This window comes from Triturus cristatus, chromosome 6 (assembly GCF_964204655.1).
Source record: "Triturus cristatus chromosome 6, aTriCri1.1, whole genome shotgun sequence".
NCBI classification, from domain to species: domain Eukaryota; kingdom Metazoa; phylum Chordata; class Amphibia; order Caudata; family Salamandridae; genus Triturus; species Triturus cristatus.
Window position 1 is genome coordinate 283,378,643 of NC_140589.1, and position 12,541 is coordinate 283,391,183.

Below are 12,541 nucleotides of genomic sequence, written 5' to 3' on the forward strand. Positions count from 1 at the left end.
GCTGTATACCGCTGACTATGGGCAGGACGATTTCCACGTGGGTAGCTCTTCGAGGCTATGCCTGCATGAGGTCCACTGGCTTTTCTGGGGATGTCCAGAACACCTTGATGGACAAGCCCTTTGATGGCAGTCGCCTTTTTGGTGACAAAGCAGACAACGCTTTAGAGCGTTTCAAGGACTCACGGGCTACGGCCAAGTCCTTGGGCCTCTCCATCCGCCCAGCGCAGTCTGCTTTTCGCCCCTTTTCGTGGCAACGGAAAGGGTTCCCAGCTACGTCCTGCCATAGGCCACAGAAAGTTAACCAACCTGTGCACGGTCAGGGACGTGGGCACAACCATCGTGGTTCCAGTGGCCTGCGGGCAGGGCTAGTCCACCAACCCCCCCCCCCCCCCCCCTCTGCAGCAGCCTCCAAACCTTTCTAGTCTGACATTTCAGGTCCATCAAACGCCAGTGGGCAGCAGGATTCGCCATCACCTCCCCCACTTGCACACCATCACCTCGGACAGGTGGGTTTTGCAGATAGTCCGAAGGGGCTACTCCCTCCTCTTCAAGACTACCCCTCCAGCCATGCCACCGCAATACCACCGCATGTCGGGGGATCACCTGGCACTTCTCCAGCAGGAAGTCATGGCTCTCTTGGCCAAGGGAGCCATCGAGCGCGTTCCTGACCCAGAAGTAGGTCGTGGTTGTTACTCCCACTACTTTTTGGTCACCTAGAAGGACAAATGCCTGCGTCCTATCTTGGATCTCAGGAACGTCAACCGCTTCCTCCGGAAGGAGAAGTTCAAGATGTTGACGCTTGCTCAGGTCTTGTCTGCCCTCAACCCGGAAGACTGGATGGTAGCGTTGGACTTGCAGAACGCTTATTTCCACATCCCCGTCCTGCCGGCCCACCGGCGATACTTGCGATTTACGGTAGGCCACGAGCATTTTCAATTTACCATGCTCTCCTTTGGCCTTACCAGAGCCCCTCGGGTGTTCACAAAAGTGATGGCGGTGGTCGCAGCTCATCAACGCAGATCACAGGTTTCAGTCTTCCCCTATCTCGACGACTGGCTGTTGAAGGCGGGCTCGCCCCATGTAGTCGTCTCTCACCTCTAGACTACGGCCAACCTCCTGCATTCGCTGCGGTTCTCAATCAATGTGCCAAAGTCACAATCGATTCCCTCTCAGCAGCTCCTCTTCATCTGAGCGGTTCTGGACACGACACGGTTTCGGGTCTATCCTCCCGAACAGCGAGTCCGGGATATTCAGGCTATGATTCCGATCTTTCAGCCTCTATCCCGGGTTTCAGTCAGAATGACCCTGATGCTGCTGGGCCTCATGGCCTCCTGCATACTGCTGGTCGATCATGCCAGGTGGCATATGTGGGCTCTGCAGTGGGACCTGAAGTTCCAGTGGGCGCAGCATCAGGGGAATCTGTCTGATTGCATCCAGATCTCCGAGGGCACTGCACAACAATTGCAGTGGTGGCTCACAAACCAGGATTGAGTCAACGGCAGATCCCTCTCCCTTCCCCATCCAGAACACACAGTTGTGACGGATGCATACCTTCTGGGATGGGGCGGCCATATGGAGGAGGTGGAGATCAGAGGCCTCTGGTCTCCGGCAGAGTCCAGGCTCCACATCAACCTTCTGGACCTGCGGGCGATTCGTCTCGCACTCAAAGCATTTCTTCCCTCTGTCCGGGGAAGAGTAGTGTAGGTGTTCATGGACAACACCACCGCCATGTGGTACTGCAACAAACAAGGCAGGGTGGGGTCGTGGACCCTATGTCAGGAGGCCCTCCGCCTCTGGACATGGCTGGAACATCAGGGCGTTTCTCTGGTGGTTCAACACCCCGCAGGTGCATAATGAATCACGAATGGCATCTTCACTTGGAGGTGGTCCAAGGTCTCTTTCAACAGTAGGGAGAGCCTTGGTTAGATCTATTCGCCACTGAAGAAAATGCGCAATGTCAGCAATTCTGCGCATTGGAATTTCAAAGGCGGCACTCGCTAGGCGACGCTTTTCGTCTCGAGTGGAGTTGTGGTCTGTTGTATGCCTTTCTGCTTATACCACTTCTGCCGAGGGTGCTGAAGAAAATCAGGCGCGACCAGGCCCAAGTCATTCTTGTGGCTCCGGATTGGGCATGAAGAGTCTGGTATCCCGAGCTGCTCAACATGGTCATCGATCCCCCGACCCGGCTGCCTTCTGTCGCAGCAACAGGGGACGGTCCTCCACCCGAATCTGTCCAGCCTCCACTTCCTTGCGTGGAGATTGAGCGGCGGCAGTTGACGTCATTCCACCTGCCTCCAGAAGTCTGCGATGTAATTCTGGCAGCCAGGCGTCCCTCCACTAAGACGGTATACGCCTGCCGGTGGAACAAATTTGTGGCATGGGGCACAGCAAAGGCTGTGGATCCCCTCTCTGCCCCTCTTTCTGAGGTTCTTCTGTTCCTTCTTTCTTTGGTCCAGCAGGGCTCTGCTCTGGGCACTATCAAGGGCTATCTTTCGGCCATCTCTGCCTTCCTTAGGGCTTCCAGATCAGCCTTCCCTTTTCAAGTCCCTGGTTGTAAATCGTTTCTTGAAAGGCATAACTCATCTCTTTCCTCCTATTCCTTTCGTTATGCCTCAGTGGGACTTGAACCTGGTTTTAACTTATTTAATGTGTGCTCCCTTTGAGCTGCGTCACAACTGTCCTTTGAGGCTCTTGACTCTCAAAACTGTGTTCCTGGTGGCCATCACCTCTGCCAAACGAGTGAGTGAGCTCCAGGCGCTTTCTTTTAAGCCTCCTTTTCTCTCGGTGCATCCGGACAAAGTTGTCCTCCGGACTCGTCCATCCTTCCTGACAAAGGTTGTCACGGCCTCCCACATCGGGCAGACCATCACTTTGCCCACTTTCTTTCAGCCTCCGCATCCTTCGAAAGAGGTAGAGAGGCTCCTCCGTCTGGACCAAAAACTTGCGCTTTCCTTTTATTTGGATCGCACCAAACAATTCCGGGTGGACGACGACCTCTTTGTTGGGTTCGTGGGCGTCAAGAAAGGTCGGGCCGTAAACAAGCGGACTATCTCCCGACGGGTCGTCTTGTGTATCAAAGCCTGTTATTCTCTGGCAAGGAAGGAGCCTCCAGTGGGGCAGCGTGCTCATTCCACCAGGGCGATGGCGCAACTACTGCTTTGGGACGGGGAGTTCCTCTGAATGACATTTGTCAGGCAGCTACGTGGGCTTTGTTGCACACTTTTATCAAACACTATTGCCTTGACAGTCAAGTCCGGAGAGACGGCTTCTTTGGCCGTTCTGTTCTCCATGACTTTCTGGTGTGATCTTGGTTCGCAGACCCACCACCGGGGTTGGTATTGCTGGGGTATCTATTCTAAGGTAAGGAATCTATAACTAACGTGTTTCTTTCAGATGAACAAGTTACTTACCTTCGTTAACGATATATCTGTAAGAAACATTAGTTAGTTATAGATTCCTTACCGCCCCACCCATCCTCCCTGTTCTGCGAACTAATTTCTAGGCTTAAGGACATCCTTTCAGGGCCCTAGTTTTGTGCACCAGTGGTCAGTGTCTTGCATGGCTCTGCGTTTCTGGTGCGGAAAGTCGTGTACACAACTGACGTCAGCATGCGAGGGCGGCGTCTAAGTAGCTGCCGCGACGTCATCCCGGCGACCACGACACCAACGATGGACACGGAGCCGACCGACGCCACTGTAGGAGAGTAGGATCTGCTTCTTATGTTTACCTCCACTTTTTGCTGATGTTTCACTGTTTTTCGACTTTAGTCTGGCTGTGGCCCTGCTAACCAGGACCCCAGCCTAGCTGCTTCCTCTCTAAATTGATTACCAGTACTTTAGGTACACTCCAGATTGGATTCTGGGGTACCCTTATAAGTCCCTAGTATATGGTATAGTATGTACCCAGGGCATAGGTACCCCAGACGCCTACCAGGGGCTGCAGCATGTATTATGCCACCCCTGGGATGCCTTCCAAAATGAGGTCTGCTACTGCAGCCTGGGTAAGGTGGTGCATGCACTCCTTACTGAGATATAGGTTCACTATCTCTCTCCATATCACTGCACATGTAAACCTATCAGTCACCCCTATGGCAGGCCTTAACAATCCTGAAGGCAGGGTGCTGGGTTTCATGTGAGAGGGTGTCCATGTATTAGCAGAGCCCCTCTGCAGATTTCGGAACCTTTATTCCGGGGTTGTTTGTGATGCAGCCAAACCATATACTCTTAAGTGCATTATAACCAAATGGTAAATGCTAACTTTGGGATGGCTGCATGGAAACATGTCGTGTTTGGTGTCAAACACCTAGGAATCATACCCCCACACCAGTAACTGGTGTGGGAGTATGATCCCACCCTTCTAGAGGGAGAGACATGACAGCACCAGTATATCCGGTACCAGCTTAACAGACCCTGGCATCACAAAATGGATGCTGCCAGCCACAGACACGAGTCTGCCTTCCTGCTGCTGGATGAAACTCCGGCAGGGGAGGTCTGGACAATAGGTTTCCTGTCACAGAGAGGTGTGACCACCTCCCAGACAGGCATTAGTGTATTGGGGCTGGGTGGGTGCACTCCAAGAGTGCTTCGAAGTCCTGCACTGAGGGCACATTTGGTGTCCCTGTCCATAGTCCAGCTCAACCCGGTTGTAGGGGCTACCAGCCCCTGCTCTGGCGCGAAACTGGACAAAGGAAATGGGTGTAGCCACCCCTCTTTCCTGACCCTCCCATAGGTGGGTCCCTAGAGTTTGTCCCACCCCTTCCTTGGGTATAAGATAGGAACCCCTGGCTACAGGACTTTAGATTTACCTGGACGAAACTCCGATACGTAATCCTGGAACTTCGACGATCTACAAGGCGCTAGATGACTAAAGAATCTCCCTTGAAGTAAAGGAGTTAATCCCCTGCAAGGCAGGCACCTAAGACGCATCTGACCGGTTGTCATCTCCGAAGCTCCCACCGGACTCAGAAGAATTTGCAACACAGGAGGTGGGTTCCCAGACTTCCCAGAGGCCGACCTGAGCTCCCAGCGAAGCTGAGGCCTGTAGCCCTCATGGGGACCGTGGAACCGGAACCCCTGGACACCGTGCACGTTTGTAAGTGCATATGCTTCTCGTCGATCCTTGAGGCTGTGCCTTGGGCTACTTGTAGTCCACACCTCGAGCAGTGTCTCCACCGAAGATTACTGGCCTACTCTCACTCTCGAGGTCCCTTCGCGATCCCTGGTCCGCCGACTGGTGGGTCCCTGTGAAGGCAACTCTAACTTTAATTGGGCTTATCTGGTGGCTCCACACGTGCCCTGACTCTCCATCGCTTGGGGAGTCGCCAGGACCTTGCTGGTCCGCACCAAAGCATTTTTTCTCTTCCTGCGTGGGTTGCTGTTGCCAAGGCTTGTTGGGTTCAATCCGAGCACCGACACTGCAGCACTCGACATCCTTCCTGGGACAGCTCGAATCCAGCCCCTGGTCGTCGTGGATGCCTCCTGGTCCTCGTGGCTGCAGAGTAAAGCTTCACCTCTTCGCACCTGAAACACCCGACATCGGTGGGCATTCGTCTATCGTGCACCTGGTCACTGGCTGGTGACCCAGAGTCTGTCCCCTCTGCTTTTAGGTTCTTCTGATCTTCAATCCAGGCTTGGATCACACCCGACACTTTTCTTCTTACCGGCAGCAGCACTTTGCAGCAGATCGCAATTCAAATCAACGACGATTTCCCACACCATTTGACACCTATGCATCCAGCTTCCCTGGGTGAGGTAATTCAAGTACCCCGGCGCTACCGTGGGTGTTGGCCCTAAAACCCCCTAAGTCTAAATGGGTTTGCTCAAAGTCCTCTCCTAAGTGTCCTTAACTTCTAAAATTCCAACCGCGACTTTCCCATAGAATAGTACAGGGCTCGCGCCTGTGTTCTCACACTGCACGCGTCCCCCGTGGGTCTCCTGTGTCACTATCTTGGGTGGTTCCTTGGGGTCCCAGCGATTCTAAGTGCTCTAAGCACTGTGACTAGTCAAGTCGTGGTTCTTGTACCACTTTCTTAATATATGGTTTGGTCCCCACCTGGGGCCCATTGTATATTGTGCTATTTACTGTCGTTTTAGAATTGTATTATTGTGTATTTTGGACTCTAATCTCATACAGAAATTAGTAGTGAGTGTTTAGAAATAAATACTTATATTTTATATATACCTTGTGTGGTTCTCCTTTCATTTAGTGATACAAGAGGTTATAATCTAGGAAACCAAGCTGCTTTACACTCCTTCAAGACTTAGCCTGAAGGCTGCTCTCCATAGCTACCACTAGGATAGCTTTCAATAAAGGTTGTCTTTAAACCTATTCATCAATAAGGGTTGTTTGGACTGGTACAAGGTAACCATTATAACTAGTGGACAGCATACACCAGACCAACTTCTCACAGCCACCTTCCGACACGCAGAGGTACTACTGACAATACAACTTTCCGGATCCAGTCCGACGCCTCAGGGTAATTCTAAGGTAAGGAATCTATAACTAACTAATGTTTCTTACAGATATATTGTTATCGAAGGTAAGTAACTTGTTCTTCTGAACCATGATCGCGTATTTACGACGCATGCATTTACCAAAATGCCTTTACAACAAATTTCATTGTAAAGGCATGATTGGTAAAGGAATATGCGTGGTAAACTGCACCCCTCAGCCCCCCTCCCGCCCCATACCTTAAACCCCAGATACTCCAGCCCTGCAATCCTCACAGCCCCAGCCCTATAAACTACTCCAACTAACCAGCCTGAGCCCTAAACCCAGCCCCCTGACCAAAATACTGGGCCCGTCACCACGTCCCCCCCCCCGAGCCCCAACAATGACCCCTAGACCAGAAAACTGACCACCCCTCCTAAAACCTGGCCCCTGCCCTAAAAACTACCCCGACAGCCCCTGCCCCCGTCCTGAGGCCTAAAACCTGGCTCCTGCTCAAAAAACTACCCTGACCCTAGCCCTTCCGCCCACAGCCCTAAAACTGCCCACCACCCCTGAAAACTGCCCATCCCCCCGCCCTGAGTACTAAAACCCACCCCAGCCCTAAAAACTACCCCACCCTTACCCCTAAAACTTGCTCCCTGCCCTCAAAACCAACCCCCCCTTTAACCTGGCCCCAGCCCCACTTACCAGGCCTCTCCCGATCCTTCCTGTTCCTCTCCCCGCCCATCTAGACCGCTGGCTGCCTTAACCACGCTTATGTGTGTTTAAGGCATATGCGTGGATCAGCCCTCGTTGTAAATGCTGTTTCCATTTGCACAGCCAGCTGAAGCCTGGTGGCCCCCTGTCTAGCTCTTTCACCAGTCAAGTAAGTCTAGCAGTTTGCAGTTCACTCATGATGAGTCAATGAGGTGATGGCTCTGTCAGATTGTGGGGGCTTGTCACACCTTCATCTTTGCAGCATGTGCGTTAACACAGTAGGCTTTCAGTACGATATATTGTACTGAAAACCACAGGCATGTTTTTCTTCATTTTCTTCTATTTTTAGATGTATAATCCACTAGTAAATTTTTGTCAGGCTACTAATATGTCTCAGGCACCCCTGCACACTTCCTCATGAGAGGGCGGGTACATAACGCACATCTCCTGATCAGGTATCACAGTCTAATATATCCCAGCAGTCAAATTTTGTTAAAATAGAAAATGACTGTTTTCATGATGTCAAAAATTAAAAAAAATTGAGAAAAGCAGTATGAAAACAGGAAGAAGATTAAGGAGCTACTAACACCCCCCCTTTCAAATAAAAAATATCCCACTTGTACCTTATAGTTCATCTTTAATGATTGTAAATGGTATGTCTTAATAATAAGTAATGATATTGGCAAACTCCAGCTCTAAAAACTAAGCTGTCAGTAGCCCATGAAATCCCATGGAATATAATATGATGCTCCGTAGATATCATGCACTAAAGTTACAGCCCATGCGTTACACCCATTAAATATAGGAATGTGCACCAAGAAATTCAAGAGGGAGTACAGGTAGACAGGCTAATAAGCTGATTTTAAAACCTGAATGTCACTCATAAGTACACTGAAACAATGGAGAAGTTGCACATTAGCATCTGAAAACTTGACAGCTATGCACAGGAAATTACTTCAATTCTACAGCTGCTATCTAAACAACATGCAAAAACAACAGTTGATGGACAGAATGCAGAACAATGTCATACATTCACCCCAATACAGAGATCAGGGCCTAAATCCATCGTTTTTTTGCTCAGCATGCCATTCCAGTTTGAACCCAGCCATATGCAAATCAGTCTTGACCCTGTGCCTCATGGGAACAGTCCAGCCCGAACTGCCAAACCAGGTCCACTCTGGACTGAACCAAGCATCCTAGTGCATCCTTTTCATTCAACACATTATCCATTTATATATAATTTGAGGTTTTGATATTTTTGATTATTACAGTTTTTTATTACTACCACAGCACATTATCAATTGTTTGTTACTTGCAATATATGGAGTGCACTAGACAATCTGCAATTTTTCTAGCTGTTATACAGGCATGAGCTAAAACACACTATCTTGCTATAACATATACAAAATCAGATGCAGTGTATAAAATAAAACCATGCACATCATTAAAGACAGTCATAGCTTTAGAAAAAAAATGATGTCTGGAACTGGAGTGGACAGAATGGATGAAATACAGAAGCAAAGAGAGGAGAGCTGATAAACCTCTGGAAATTAAGAAAAAAGGGAAAATATCATAGACTGCAGCAAGATGGAAAAATTACGTTGGGTGCACAAGGTGCTCATCCAGACAATGTTGAACTGAAAAGTAGAAACATCTCATGTGCCTAACCTCTTTTAGAATGGACATGAAATAGGATCTTCCTGGTCTTGTAGGCTCACTGGTCTCAGTTAAACCGAACCTCATCTCATTCCTCATCTTCATCGTTTCAGCTTTGAGCTTGGGAGCTTCCCCTTCCATGACGAAGACTAGTTTCACACCCATTAAAGTTAAAGTGGAGATTCTAAAAAACAGATTTCTGTGGAACAAAACAAGAATGACACATGGACTTCCTACTTGAATATATTCAGAATATCTAAGGCATGTACAACTATTGTAAATGAGTGGTGTGCTGAAAAGGAAATCTAGACTCTGGGATAGCTTACCAATGGGTGCACAGGCCTGGCTGTCTCATAACTAAACAATACCTGGCTAAACAATCCTGCACAAGACTCTTGACTATAACACAAACTGAAGCATGTCAGCTATTTAGTGAGAAAAGATGTAAAGCTTATTATGTAAAGGATACATTTACCCTATTGTTTCCACCTATATTTTATTACCATTTTAATAGACATCACAGGATTGGAAACCCAAAGCATGTTAAAGTTCAAAACCAGAATTCTACAATTAGTCACACAATGTGATCGACTTCCCTTTAAATGTCAAATCTCCCCAGAATGCATTAGTCGTCCAATAAAGGTGTCAAATACTCTGCACCAACTTGGTACTTTCTTCTTATGGTTCCCCTTAAAACCTACAAGATCGGCGACACTAGGAATGCCTGAAAAGCCACAGTAGAGAGGTTACATTATGAAGAGGTGTTTAAATTCTTGGAAAATGGAGAAGGAAAAAGAGGAGCAACTCAGATGTGGGGGGGTTGTGGTGACATCATAGAGAAAGAGGGTGGAGCATCAATAAATCATCCAATACATTTGTTGTTATAGGTGTCTCTTTATTGGCATCTAGCGTCGTTTCCAGCAGTGATACTTTCAGTGTGCTTCTCTTATAGCCAAACATGTCACTTCACCACCAGCCTTTTCCAGAAGGTCGTGTTTTCGCTCCTCTGCGGAACTGGAATTCTTGTCTTAGTAAGGGTATTTTCCCAACTCTTGTGCGTCATGTTTCCAATAGGTATATTTTTGATTTCTCCTATTTATAGCAGATCTTGGTCTGTACCTTATCCTTGCCATTCACCCTTTCGGGGGTTCTAACTCTCTTTTCGTCTGTGACCTGGGATGCGTGGATCTGAACTACTCCTTATCCTCTCTTTGCTCTTTTGATAGGCACCTGCAGTACTCGATCCCTCTATTCCACATCGCGCAACATCACAACTGTAGAGTCTAACATCCTTCTCAAGAACAGTTTTTGTGACTTCAAACAGCAGCAACTTTGTATCCCTTCCTCAACAGACTCCATTTTGAAGAGGCTCCACCAGGGCCGCTTTAGCACTGGTGGCGCCCTGTGCGACAAGGTTTGTTGGCGCTCCCCCAGTGACCACCCCACCACGGATTCCCTAGCTACCACCATTTGACAGTGCCCCTCAAGTCTCCATAAACACTGTCTCTTAGATTAATTTAGTTTTATGGAGCCACTCATGCCAGTTGAAGATGTCAGAACACTTTACATCACACATGCATCGCTGTGTACATCAGTGAATAGGAAATGTTACCTAAGACAGAGGCCTACAAGGGGTAGGAGTCACATTTCATCCATACTGGTAGGCAGTGTAGTTTAAGGGTCCTAGGACTGGAAAAGCATAAATTCAGAATTTTAAATGTAAAACCATTGTTAGGGATTTCCTTTAATAATTAGAATTGGTTTATACCCAAATGAACCCATTTTGCAATATTAGGACAACGAAAGACTGGGCAAAAAATATGTAGCTCTAATATTTTCTTTGCAGTTTGCATGCAGCTCTTTGATGGCAGTTAATAGCTCACTGCTCTATAAATAGGATTTTAACTTATAAACTGCAACAAAAGGATCTCTGACAAAAGCGGTAACCCATTGACTTATTTATATTATATGCACTTTGTGATGTGAATGGGACATGTTCTTTGCAGCAGGCATGTTAACCCTCTGTGCTATGATGAGTCTAAACTTTCACTAGACAAAGCTCCTGTCTCTCTCCAGGAAGAACATTAATCACCGGATTTGTCATTTTAATTGATGCCTGGAAATTGCTGGGACAATGTACGCGGTATCAGGTGCTTTTAAAATGATGAACATGGTGCCCCTACCCTAAGTCAGCGCTCAGTGCGGTGGCACCGATCGCACCGCCCTAGAGCCGGCCCTGGGCTCCACTAAGCAATTCTTCAACCGCCCTTTTGGATCTCATTCCTCTGCATTTACAGGAATACTCAGCATCTTGAGGTTTTTGGCCTCTGGATGTTTTCCAACTGACCCATTCTTTGTTTGACCTGGGACTGGTATCACAATGCTTCCCTATCTCGGTCTGCATGCTTGTAATTTCGTTCTGTAGCTGCTCGGTTTCTTAGTGGGAGGACAATACACTTGACTCTAGCTGCATCACCCTTTTCTCCAGATCCATCACAATTCCTTGTAATGGTCACAATCCCACACAAGACTCTGGGATTTTAATGAGTCCTGTGGTGTGTACATAGTTGTAGAACAAATATTTATTTGCCAATCAGTGCGTGACCCGTTCTTAACTTTGAGAATGCAATGGTCATTAAGGAGAAAGCACAGGGGCCTAAAGAGTACAATCTGACTATAGATCTGAAAATAAAATTAAGATTAGAATGTGTATTATTATTTTTGGATTTTATATAGCGCACAGCTACCCCCAACAGGGGTGTCCCGGCGCTGAGACAGGCGGCAGAGGAAGGTACACAGTAGAGAACTAAGGGCAGGTGAACAGCCAGGTCTTTAAGGCATATCGAAAGAGGAGTTCTGACTCAGAGGAGCAAAGGAAAAGTGTCAGTGCGTTCCAAAGTTTGGAGGTGATCACCGCAAATGCTTTGCCACCCATTCTGGACCTGCAAAAGCGGGGGGTAGCAAGGAGACGGAGATGGTTGGATCTGAGGGACTGGCTATGTTGATAGCGCTTAAGTCGCACTCTCAAGTAAGCTGGGCCAAGTCCTTGGAAAGCCCTGAAAGCCAAGGTGAGAGCCTTGAAAGCAATCCGTTTGGTCACCGGAAGCCAGTGGAGCTTACTCAGGTGGGGAGAGATCGGGTGACGGAAAGGAATTTTACAGAGTACTCTGGCCACCGCGTTTTGAACAATCTGTAGACGCCGGCAGGTGCTCCACGATAGAGACTGTTGGCGTAGTCAAGATGGGAGGTAATTAGAGCATGGATTATGGTCCGGCGGGACTCTAAGGGGAGGAAGTGGAAAAATTTACAAAGCATATGGAGCTTCCTGAAACAGGAGGAGGACACCTGTCTAATTTGGGTTTGACATGACAGCTCGATGTCAAACCGGAAGTCAAGGTTCCTAGCCAAGTCCACAGGTTTGGGAGGGGGGTTCATCTCGGGTGGCCACAGGGAAGATTTTTTGGTTGAAGATAAGCACCTCGTTTTTATCCGAGTTTAGCTTAAGGGTATTCAGTGCCATCCATGCCGAGATGTTGCTCAGGCAAAGTCTAAAACTAGAGAATGCCACCTCAGAGTGGTCATGAAAGGAAAATACCAGTTGGGTATCATTGGCATAGGAGATCACCCTCACCCACAAGATTCAACCAATGACGCAAGGGGGGAGAGGTAGACATTGAAAAGGAGAGGACTCAAGGCAGAGCCTTGGGGGACTCCACATTGCAAGGGTTTTTCGTCGGAG

General features: G+C 48.3%; 1 protein-coding gene across 1 annotated transcript in view; it reads right to left on the bottom strand.

Annotated features, from left to right (window-relative positions):
• GEN1 (GEN1 structure-specific endonuclease) overlaps positions 1–12,541 on the bottom strand; it is a 191,430-nt gene that overhangs the window by 146,777 nt on the left and 32,112 nt on the right. Inside the window, exon 3 of the mRNA XM_085610642.1 lies at positions 8,815–9,001. Coding sequence (XP_085466768.1) covers positions 8,815–9,001 — 187 coding nt within the window. The remainder of the gene's footprint in view (positions 1–8,814; positions 9,002–12,541) is intronic.